The 12,621-nt window shown below is 36.8% G+C and overlaps 1 protein-coding gene and 1 long non-coding RNA gene across 3 annotated transcripts; both read right to left on the reverse strand.

Annotated features, from left to right (window-relative positions):
* Positions 1–4,614: 4,614 nt before the first annotated feature.
* Positions 4,615–7,836, reverse strand: LOC139192895 (toll/interleukin-1 receptor-like protein). Of its 2 annotated transcripts, none has more exons than XM_070815781.1 (2): positions 5,621–7,836; positions 4,615–5,519 (listed from the first exon to the last, which is right to left on the reverse strand). In XM_070815781.1, exon 1 carries the CDS (start codon positions 7,725–7,727, stop codon positions 7,227–7,229), a length of 501 nt encoding a protein of 166 aa, XP_070671882.1. In that variant the 5' UTR covers positions 7,728–7,836; the 3' UTR covers positions 4,615–5,519; positions 5,621–7,226. The 2 variants fall into 2 exon arrangements, with proteins under 2 accessions (XP_070671882.1, XP_070671881.1); XM_070815780.1 differs by having other exon boundaries at positions 5,621–7,719.
* A 3,040-nt stretch (positions 7,837–10,876) lies between these two features.
* Positions 10,877–11,659, reverse strand: LOC139192896 (uncharacterized). The gene is made up of 2 exons (XR_011577440.1): positions 11,339–11,659; positions 10,877–11,225 (listed from the first exon to the last, which is right to left on the reverse strand). It is a non-coding gene; the product is annotated as an uncharacterized lncRNA (long non-coding RNA).
* Positions 11,660–12,621: the final 962 nt, after the last annotated feature.

The raw sequence follows: 12,621 nt of genomic DNA on the forward strand, positions 1-12,621 counted from the left end.
TACCTTGCAGCATGTGGAGACAACGTGCAGAAGAAACAAGCAGAGAAGAATGCAGTCTTCACAGTCAGCTCAGCAGAAAGAGTCCGAGCTGAGGAAATCAAGAAGCTGCCACATCTGCCTGAAGAAACAAGCAGAGAAGAATGCAGCCTGCACAGTAAGCTCAGCATAAGGAGTCTGAGCTGAAGAACTCGAGAAAATGCTACATTCTGCCAGAAGAATAGATAAGACAAAGGAAAATGATACATTGAAGCATGTGGAGACAAGCACAACAAAGCACGTGCCGATTCATCCGCTACTTCTTCAAAATCAAAAGTATCTCATATCATCAGGTTTGCAATCACTCTGGGTGGAGGACTCGTTTTGACCCTCAAATTCTTGGGTCGACTTGCTAGGCGTTGTGGGCTGCATATGCCGTTTCACCACCCTTGAATCAAATCCTTAAAGATCAAGTCACCAACTGGAAAAAGAGCCCATCAATCTTGAAGATCATACCGCTGACCAAAATGCTCAGGTGTGAATTAGAAAGATTGAACAAAGCAACAAGTCGTCACCTTCACCTCGTGCCTGCTTGCCATATGTTTGAGTTAACCTTCAAGAATCAAGCCTCAATGGCCCTTGAAGAAGTTTCCGGCCAAATTCAAGATCAAGCCTCGACGGCATTTGAAGAAATCACAAGTCCGATTCAAGATCAAGTGTCTACCACTCTTGAATCAAAACCTAGTTCAAGAATAAGCTGTGGAAAATCAACAATTGAAGGAATCCAAAAAATTCTCCAACCCAGTTCAAGATCAAAGCTGTGGAAAGTCAACAAAGCGCAAAAAACAAATACGTGCTGATTCATCCACTACCCAAGCCAAAGATCATCTACCACATGAAGCTCCTTGTGGTCCAATTTCAACCTTCAAGATCAAGCCTCGATGGCCCTTGGATCGACATCTACATTAAGGGACTTCAAAACGCATCTCCTACACACGACAAGCACATGTATACAATGCGTCTTGAAGTGGGGGCATTTGTAGACAACGAAATTTCGGTAAATAAATGTTAACCGATAAATCAAAGTTTCAACGCTCATGTATTACATAAATTTTACACGTAGCGTGTGTCTAAACAAAAAATCAAAATAAGTTGGAAAAGTCATCAAACAGGACACGTGTCAACACCTGGCAGAAACGACTTATTTCATCTGGAATATTATATTCAAAATTAGGCCTTGGAAATTGCTATAAATAGAAGGCTAATTCATTCATTTAAAGGAACCAAGATCATTAGGCAAAATTCTTGAAGCTCTGAAGCTCTGAAACTCCGAAACTCTCAAGAATCCAGGTTCCCGAAAGAATCAAGAAAGCGTTCTTCGTTCTTCGTTCATCGTTCTTCCAAGATCAAGCCCCAACGGCCCTTTGGATCAACAATCATCCACCAATTCAAGATCAAGCCCCGACGGCCCTTGAAGAAAGTGTTCTTCGTTCCTCGTTCATTGTTCTTCCAAGATCAAGCCCCGACGGCCCTTGGATCAACCATCCACCAATTCAAGATCATGCCCCAAAGGCCCTTGAAGAACTTCCACCAATTCAAGATCAAGCCCCGACGGCCCTTGAAGAAAGCACCATCGTTCATCATCCGTTCATCTAAGATCAAGCCCCAACGGCCCTTTGGATCAACAACGTCGACAAATCCACACACATCCAACCGTTCTTCAAGATTAAGCCCAAAAGCCCTTGAAGATCTGTTCATCACTATTCTTCAAGATCAAGCCCAAAAGCCTTTGAAGATCCGTTCATCACCGTTATTCAAGATCAAGCCTTAACGGCCCTTGAAGAAACATTCATCCTCAAGATCAAGCCCCAACGGCTCCTTGAAGATCCGCTCAAATCCACCTTCAAAGATCAAGCCCACGGCCCCTTGAAGAAACTTCCAACAGTTCATCCAAGATCAAGCCTCAACAGCCCTTGGATCAATGAAACATCCACAAACCAACACCTTACGGAGATCGAATCAGAGGATCAAATTTGAGAGAGATTGTAACCCAAAATCATCAAAATACAAATATTTGTTTGTGCACGTTGTTCTTGTCTCTTTCGTTTCAGGAAATTTTCATGTTCACACCTATGTTGTATTATTTCGTATTTCGAACGCATAAAAATATTCCTCGTGTGAAGGAGCCTGCCTCACTGGTCCCTAGATGGACATTATTGATGCTATATATACTTTGCACATAGAAAGGAAGACTCTTCAACCTTGTCCACGCTACCCGTTACCAATGAAGGAAGACTTGTTGACCATGAGCCAAATCACTGGTGGATAATAGATTGGATGGAGACGATGATTTAGGCCACCTCCAATGGAGCTAAAAAATTGTTCAATTTGTTTGAAAACTCATATCCAACCGATGATTGAATTATAATTATATAGAACATACTAGATCATTATTTGACTAAAAAAGCTACCCAAATGTAGTTCTTCTCTTAAGTCATCTCCAACTGAGTCAGCCATAAGGTCATAGGCTGAAGGATAATTATTTTTTACACAAAACTCATCTCCAATAGAAGTATGGGCAAAAAAATCCAACCATATGGCCAGGGGTTGGCCATCTTTAGCCAGTCAACCAGCCTCTTCAATTGGGCCTAGCTAGATTTTTTTTTAAGGACAAAATTAAAAATTCTAATTTTTGTCTTATAAATATCTAAAACATTTCTACACCATTTCTCACATCTTTTTCACCCTTCCATCTTATCTTACCTCATTTTATTTCAATTCTTCACCTTTTATTCACCTTAAACACTCTTTTTATGCACACTCCTCTCTTACCTCTTTCAATAAACTTTCTTTTAATTTTTTTAATAATTTTCAAATGGCCACATCTTCAAGTGCCATTCAAAATGTACTAGGGTTTATTTATTTAACGATTAGTGGCACTCAAAATATGTTTGGAAACCTTATTTTAATATGGTAGTTCAATCAATTAACCAATAAAATTGAAGAAAAAACTTAAAATAATAAATTATTGAGGGGCTAAAAAATAACCCCCTCTGGTTACAGATGAGATATAAATATGGTCTGATAGTGTTCATTAAAATATAATTTCTTATAAGATTATAATCTGAACGGAGCTTAACATAGCCCATTCAGTTAGAGATGGCCTTAGCCCGTTTTTAGGGGCCTAGCTTTTTATTTGGAATAATTGATTCAAATTCAACGGTAGTTTAATTAAATTAACAAATATCGTTGTACTCAAAATACAACGGTTAGATTTGAAAATACCTCTCTCTCTCTTTAAATGTAAAATATATCGTTATACTAAAAAAACAAGATGACAAAGAGAAAAACTTCAACAGAGTGCAAACAGCTATCATAATCCCCTAAAACAAAAGGAGAAAAAGAACTTCAAACATTTAGCATGCTGCATGTAGCTCCACACCTCAGTAACGATGACGAGAATATTTCAATATACTTCTAACAAATAAAATAATCTACCTTACAAAGATCAGGATTAGCCTCATTCCTCCAACCTCCTCGCATAAGCTTTAGGATCATCAAAGTTATATCCCTTCTCATGCGCATTGCCTGAATTGTACCCCTTTAAGGAACAGTGAAATCACAATTTCATTGAGAAGGAAATTTTCTCATATCATATGTAAAATAATTATGTCATATATATAATGTTGGTGTGGAAGTGTAATTGCTGGAATTGTTGAGAGGTTAAGTGTAAAATTCAGTTTTACTGTAAGCCCTTGGATCACAGTCCAAGTGCGCAGCTAGGATGTAATCTTAGGGTAAGTGATGGTTTATGTCAAGTATCACTGTCTCATAGGATAGAGGAAATAGATGGTTAGATTTACATGATGTAATAAAAGAATATTCCATTCTCTCTCTTCTTTCTAACGGTATTCAAGTTCACAATGTGTGCGTGTGAAGGAATGAATGCAGAAGCACGTTTTCCATTTTCTTCTTCTTTCTGCAACTTCCTTTGAATTCCAGAATTTATAATCTCCAATTCTCATTGATTGATTTTATACATAAGATAACAGTCTTATGAATGTTAACATGGCCAAAGAGCCAGTTCAATCAATTGATATTGGTCATTTGGATATGTGAATGAACTACCAAGAAACTCAAAATTGAGCTTGAGTTGTTTGTGACCTGAGTAGTGAGTTGAGAGCACCGATCTTCGATGACAATAACTATGAGTTTTGGAGTATAAGGATGAAAACGATTTTCAAGTCTCACAGGTTGTGGGATCTTGTTGAAAAGGGGTTTGAGAGCTCAGATTCGAAGAAGGATGATGGATCTGATGTGAAGAAGAAAGAAAAAGAAGAATCAAGCAATGCTGGGAAGATGACTCTCGCAGAGAGACTTATGAAGGATGCTAAAGCTCTGAGTCTGATTTAGGGAGCCGTCGCAAAGAGACTTGTAAATGGCAAGCATGCCCCCACATCTTTACAAAATTACAATCTTTACCTCTATGTTATTCTCTTTGACAATTATTATATCACATTAAATACCATATCTTTTTTAGTCATCTAACATATTCACACTAACTTATATAAGACTTTCTCTTTTTTTTTGTTTGTTAAAAACACTTCTAAAAAAAAAAAAAACCAAACAATCAACAACTTTATTTTCCAGCTATTTATTCTCACACAACAACATAAGAATTTTTTTTTAAAAAGCAGACCAATATCAAAAAGTGTTCTTAATGGATCCCACACATCTAAATAAAAGTTTTAAAGTTTCACAGAGCAGAAGGTTACGAGACTGTTTTTGATAAAAGCGATAATGGAGGGGAGAACCAAATACAGAACCTCGAGCGCAGGATACTAGACAGTTTAAGTTGATAGCCACCGCCATAACCAACTCAATGACAGAAAGACGAGAGGGAGCACTACGAAGCAAGAAATGAAGTACCCTCGATCATATAATGATAATCGTCGTTCACTTGTATTGGTTTCTTGAACTATTTCTTCATGTGCACTAGAACTAGATTCAGGTGTGCAGGTGCAGTCACCTTCTTCAAACGAGCCGAAAAACTTGGCCAGTTTTTCTGACAAGGATTGCTGGCTTTCATTTAATGACTCTTCATCTCCCTCGTAATCATCATCATCTTCGTAGACCAAACGAATCCCCCACTTCTTCAGCTCGACGCCTTTCATCAATGGCGGATCTCTCCTCGTTACATGTATCTTATAACCTTCTTTTAACTGAGAAACCAAGGGATGCCCAGTCGGGTATCGGCACAAGTGAAATTGGTCTTCATTTGTGTTTGGCACTCCCTGTAAGTTCAATGCTGAAGTGAAGGTAGGAAAATCCACTACAAGGATCTTTGCTTGAATGTCCACTATTGCAGGGAGTTCTTCTCTCATTTCATCTGGTATTTGTTGGTTGAGAGAGACTACAACGCCTATGATCACGCTTTTGAGAACGCAGTTTTTTCTCTCCGAGAATGTAACCACACCTTGAGAAAACCAGTCTGGTATCTTGCTTCCTGGCATGCTAAGATTGCGTATTTTCCTCAAGTAGCTCTGCAAAAAAAATTTCCAAAGCTATGACTGAGTTACCATTTCTATACGCGTGCATACGTGTGTGTGTGTGTGTGTGTGAGAGAGAGAGAGAGAGAGAGGACCTTAGCAAGTCTTTTCTTAACAACTGATGAGCAAGCATTGCAACCACTCGCATACAACCTCACCAAGGAATTCAAGCATTCAAGGCCAGGAATATCGACAACTTTATCACAACTTGTAAGGTTCAGCTCCACCAAGTTTTGCAGGTTTGAAATATCAGAGATACTTTCTAACGAGGTGCAGTTTGCAATATTCACTTTATCCAGACTCGAGGGAAGCGGAGGCAGAGACTTGAGCTTTTTACAATGAGACAACAAAAGCTTCTTAAGAACGGACAGTCCCCTGAGACTGGCTGGAAGGCTGCAAAAACTATTGCGGCTTAAGTTCAAGGTTTCGAGTGATGACAACCTCTCGAAATCATCAAATATTTTGCCAGCTATATTACAAGCATAAGCATCCAGATCATATAGCAAGGACAGATTTGAGAAAGAAGATGGGAGTATAAAATTGATCTCTTCTGTGTGTTCCCTCTTTTGATGCATCCAGATCATAGACTACAACGCCTATGATCATGCTTTTCGGAACTTGGCCAAGGTGGAGATTGTTGAATTGTGGCCAAGTGGCCATCACCTTTCCTAATAAACAAACCAAAAGAAAAAAAAGTGAAAGGCATCATGATTATGTTTGTTGAAAAGAAAAAAGGAAAGTCATGATGATGTTTGTAAAGTAATCATTATGTCTTTACTTTGGTTTTGTTTATTAGTTGTTTTAGGATGGATGAATGTTAGCATACGGAAGTGAGAAAGAGAAAGGAAGGAGTGTGCACCATTTTCTGTTTTAGTAGTCCATCTTTGAGAGAGCAAAGAGAGCTGCAGAGAGCAGAAAACTAAGAGCAGAAAAGAAGAAGAATGTGCTCTTCTTTTTGGTTAGCAATCATCAATCATAATTGTTGTTGTAATAGCTTTGAGCTATATGTATAGAGAAGAAATTATTCATTATATTTCTTCCTCTATTTGTTTCTTTGGTGTGTGAGAGCTATTGGGTGTATTGGGTTATTTGGGTTGTGAGATTGCCAACACTTTGTAAACTCCCATTTGGATGATAGTGGATTATTGGGTGAGCTCCTACTGCTCCGAGGACGTACTTCAGTTACACTGACTGTGGAGGAACCTCGTTAAAATCTTGGTGTTATTTTCTTTAATATTTTGTTCTTGCATTTTCATTTGATATATTTTCTGTGGGTTAGCTTAATTTGGTTCCGCGTGGTTTGGTGTTATCCTAGCACAACATATATGACTCCCAGAACGCCATTGCACTCAGTTTTGCATCATAATCTTAATCTTAGATATTTGGGAAGAAGATATTATATAAATCTGAGATTTGACAAATCCCCAAATCCAAATGCATGCAGCAGCCAAAACTCAAACCATATTATATATGAATATGAATAAACAAATAGTCAACTAGGCCGTAATACTAGCTTATTTAATTCATACTTCCAATAGACTCCAAAAAACCTTAAACATTAAATAATCAAATTCCTAATCATTTCAATTTCTGCATGCTGCTGTTAGCTAGCTAGGGTTTTGACAGATCTTTAACTGATTGAGTGGGATTTTAACAGAAATTAGTTATGAATCAATTTTAGTACTGTTACTGATTTAATTACTACCTGGAGGAGTTGCAAACGTAACCGGCTTTGCCGCCGACTTTGGCCATGGCGCTCCTCCACCTCGAGACGACGGCGTTTCCATACTGCAGTTCGTGAGCTGAAAAATGTTCAGAAAACGGGCCCCTCTGTCGACGGACATCGGAGGGATCCACTTGGTAGAACACAGGCAGAATCAGACACCTCCTGCTGCTCTCGCATATCTTAGCCAGCTCCTCCAAGCACCACCTCGAATCGGCGTATCTCCGCGACAAGACGACGATTGCGGCCGCCGAGTCGTCGATCGCTTCCAGCAGGCTCGGGGCGATGTCGTCCCCGCGGTCCAAACCGTCGTCGTCTAAGAAGACTCGGAAGCCGCGGCTTTTGAGGGCCTCGTACAAGCTCTTCGTGATTGTTGAGCGGGTGTCTTCTCCTCTGAAACTCCGGAACACGTCCCAGCGTAGCCGGAAGCCACCCGTGGTTGACGAAACGGCGTTGCCGTCGTCGTCTTCTCCCGCCATTTGCCTTGTTTGCGCGTCTACGCGTTCGACATTATGGCCGTTCGTTTAGTTAAGATGTGAGCACAGTTACTCTGAGCTTACGTAAATCACCGTTAAATGGATCTGTTTGTTTTTCTTTGGGTTGTTTAGATATAGCCCCTTCAAACTCCTATTTCTCAAATAAAAACCCACCTAAATTGAAATATTCAAATAAAATCCAAATTTCAAATAGACTGCCATGTAGACAAATATATGACCAACTATTACAATACATTTACAACTTATGCCACAAAATCCTAATTTGGTCAATAAATGTTGTTACTCATTCTAATTATGATGAGCAATTAACTCCATATGGATATTTTACCTTTCTTGTATCATATATATTAGCAACATATATAAATTAATTTACCAAATTAAAAAAAAAAAGACATATCTTGTGCAGAAAAAATAATATTGTTTGAATCATGTAATTACCTACATACAAATTAATTCACCTACTTATAAAATATTATACTAATTTACCTTCATTTTGAATCATGTAATTACCTATATACAAATATTATACTAATTTACCTACTTATAAAATATTATAATAATTTATCTACATTTAAATTAATTTACCTACTTATTAATATTATACTAATTTACCTACATTTAAATTAATTTACCTATTCTTAAAAAAAATTAGTAATATTAGATAATGTTCGAATGTTGCGGGTTTGTGCTTGTAGGCAACTAAATAAACTTTTAATCTAATGCACATAAATCATGTAGGTAAATTGACCATTTTGGAAGTAAAATAGACCCTTTAAATTTTGGTTTGATGGAATAGGTAAATTAGACTATTTTGTAGGTGAAAATTGCTCGGAACATATAGCTTTTGTTTTGTGTATTAGGGGTTGGAGTATTAGCCAAAGCTGTTTTAGGTTTATTATTGTGTTAGTATGTAAATTAACTTATATATTTAATGCACAAAATTATAAAATTAGTATTATTATTTTTCAATCTGCACATTATAACAATTTGAAAGTTAATACATTGAATATAAAATGAATGACATGAATTATTTTGTAAAATATATAAAATTAATTAAATGGATATAACAAGTGATCCAAAAACCCTATCCAAGTATTAATAGGGGTAGTTTAGGCATTCAAAAAATACACAATTTGAAAAGTCAAACTTAATTAAAAAATTTGTTTAGTTGGAGGCTAGTCAATGTGCTTTATTCAAGAAAACAAAAGGATATGGGTTTTTAGTAGAGGAAAATATAGTTTCAAGGGTAACGTTAAATTTTCAGTTTTTCTTTTAAAGACGATAATCTAAATTACAGGAATATCTCAAACTTGCGTTGAAGCATAAAATTTTCATTATATCGATAATACAGTGTTACATCATCCGTTATTATACAAGTTGTACAAAATTTTACTTTTGAAATTGTTAACATTTTAACATAAATATCTAATTACTTGTATAAAAACATATAATGTATTATTTCGTATTTTGAACCCATAAAAATATTCCTCGTGTGAAGGAGCCTGCCTCACTGGTCCCTAGATGGACATTATTGATGCTATATACCATGCACATAGAAAGGAAGACTCTTCAACCTTGTCCACGTTACCCATTACCAATGAAGGAAGACTTGTTGACCATGAGCTAAATCATTGGTGGATAATAATAGATTGGATGGAGAGTTGGTAACTTAGGCCACGTCCAACGGAGCTAAAAATTTGATGGATTTGTTAAAAAATTTATCACTGAAGTCTAATCGATGTTTGGGTTATAATTATATAGGGCCTACCAGGTTATTATTTGGTCAAAGAAGCTGCTTAAATGTAGTTCTTCTTTTATGTTATCTCCAACTGAGCCAGTCATAGGACCATAGGCCAAAGGATAACTATTTGTTACGTAAAACTCATTTCCAACAGAGGTCTGGGCCAAAAAATCCAACCATATGACCAGGGGCTGGCCATCTTTAGCCAATCAGCTAGCCTCTTCAGTTGGGCTTAGCTGGATTTTTTTTAAGACAAAATAAAAATAAAAATAAAAAATTCTAATTTTCGTCCTATAAATACCTAAAGCATTTCTACACTATTTCTCGTATCATTTTCACCATTTCATACTATCTTATTTCATTTTATTTCAATTATTCACCTTCTATTGACATCAAACACTCTTTTTATGCACACTCCTCTCTTACCTCTTCCAATAAACTTTCTTTTAATTTTTTTAATAATTTTCAAATGGCCACATCTTCAAGCGCCACTCAAAATATGTCATGAGCTTTATTCATTTAGCAACAAGTGACACTCAAAATATGTTCAGAACCCTTATTTTAATATGGTAGTTTATTTCAATTAACCAATAAAATTGAAGAACAAACTTTAAAAAATAATAAATTATTGAGGGGCTAAAAAATAGCCATCTCTGGTTAGAGATGAGATATAAATATGGTCTGACAATGTTTATTAAAAAATAATTTCTTGCAGAACTATAATCTGAATGGAGCTTAACATAGCCCATTCGGTTAGAGATGGCATTAGCCCCTTTTTAGGGGCCTATCTCTTTATTTGGAATAATTGATTCGAATTCAACGGTAGTTTAATTAAATTAATCAGTATCGTTGGACTCAAAATACAACGGCTAGATTTGAAAATACCTCTCCTTCTTTTTAAGTGTAAAATATATCGTTATACTAGAAAAAAACAAGATGGCAAAGATAAAAACTTCAACAGAGTGCAAACAGCTATCATAATCCCCTAAAACAAAAGGAGAAAAAGAACTTCCAACATCTAGTATGCTGCATGTAGCTCCACACCTCAGTAACGATGACGAGAATATTTCGATATACTTCTAACTAAGGATGGGCAATGGTTATGCGGACGGGTAACCGCGGTTATTTTACCCATAACCGTTTATGTTCATATCCGCATAACCGTTTACCCGTTGGGTAATTAGATAAATGGTTATACCCATAACCATAACCGTTTATAAACGGTTATCCATACCCATAACCGTTTACCCATTTACCCATAACCATTTACCCATTTAACCATAACCATAACCATTTACCCGTTTACCCATTTTTTCGTCCGTTTATCCTTTTTTTACCCATTTACCCTTTTTTTTCTCCCGTCTACATTATTTTTTTAACAATTTGAAAATTACAAAAGAAAAATTTGTCATAATTTTTATTTTTTGACAATTAAACACCGTTATAAGTACATTTTAGCATACATTTTCCTATTTTAATCATTTAAGTCCTCGTATAATTCCAATAATTGAAATAATAGTTTACGAACGATATTTTTCTGTATAACTATTGGGGGAAATATCCGAGGTCCTTACTTCGATTCTCGCTAACCAATTATCGCCTGTATCGGAAAAAGGAAATACTTTGAGGCTCCAAAGCACAAACCTATCATAAATGCTGGTTAGAGATCCCAAATCCGGCACCAAAACCCTCTCATCCTTCTTCTCTGCCTCGACGAAATACGATAAACAGCCCAATCTCTGCAAAACACACGAAATCCAAAACACCCAGTTACAAAAAATGAACAAAATTCGATTTCGAACCACAAAATGGGAATCGGAACCCATTTCTGAAAAAATCAAAACAAACATACCCCTTTGCCAAAACCAAATATCCCATGGACCAAAACAATAGGTGGCAGGCTGCCATTGGTCGGCGGGTCTCTCTGCGCCACCACATCCTTCACCTCAATGCTCATGTTCCGCTTCGATTGCAAATTGCTCAGCGTCTGCGACAGATCGCCGGCCACGGCGGTGCTGAAGATGTAAAACCCTTACAGCAAGTGAACCAGGCTGCTCACAAAAAGAGAGCGACGGAGAGAGAGGCGCAAAGAGAGAGCGACGGAGAGAGAGAGCGACGGAAAGAGAGAGCGACGGAGAGAGAGTGACGAAGTCGAAAGGTAGAGAAAGAGAGTGACGGAGTTGTAACTTTGAGGGTTTTTAATTTTTTTTTTTTAATTTTACATATATTAAATTAAATGGGTAAATGGATAGCTGTTATAACTATGAATATTAACCATAACCGATGGATACCCGTTATAACCGCGGATAATACCCATAACCGGTCATTTAAATTTCATGGATAAACGGTTATACCCATAACCGTTTATTTGTTTAAACGGTTACCCATAACTATAACCATCAACTTTAAATAGACGGGTAATCGCGGTTACCTATACCCATGGGTATTTTGCCCATCCCTACTTCTAACAAATAAAAAAGTCTACCTTACAAAGATCAGGATTAGGCTCATTCCTCCAACCTCCTCGCATAAGCTTTAGGATCTTCAAAGTTAAATCCCTTCTCATGCGTTGCATTGCCTGAATTGTACCCCTTTAAGGAACAGTGAAATCACAATTTCATTAAGAAGGAAATTTTCTCATATCATATATATATATATATATATATATATATATATATAATGTTGGTGTGGAAGTGTAATTGCTGGAATTGTTGAGAGGTTAACTGTAAAATTCAGTTTTACTGTAAGCCCTTGGATCACAGTCCAAGTGTGTAACTAAGATGTAATCTTAGGGCAAGTGATGGTTTATGCCTGGTGTCACAATCTCATATGATAGATGAAATGGATGGTTAGATTTACATGATGTAATGAGAGAATATTCCATTCTCTCTATTCTTTCTAACGGTATTCAAGTGTACAGTGTGTGCGTGAGAAGGAATGAATGTAGAAGCACGTTTTCCATTTTCTTCTTCTCTCTGCAACTTCATTTGAATTCCAGAATTCATAATCTCCAATTCTCATTGATTGATTTCATATATAAGATAACAATCTTATGAATGTTAACATGGTCTCTGAGCCAAGTTTGATCAATTGATACTAGGCATTTGGATATGTGAAGGAACTACCAAGAAACTC

The sequence above is a fragment of the Malus domestica genome, chromosome 16, assembly GCF_042453785.1.
Source record: "Malus domestica chromosome 16, GDT2T_hap1".
Lineage (NCBI taxonomy): Eukaryota > Viridiplantae > Streptophyta > Magnoliopsida > Rosales > Rosaceae > Malus > Malus domestica.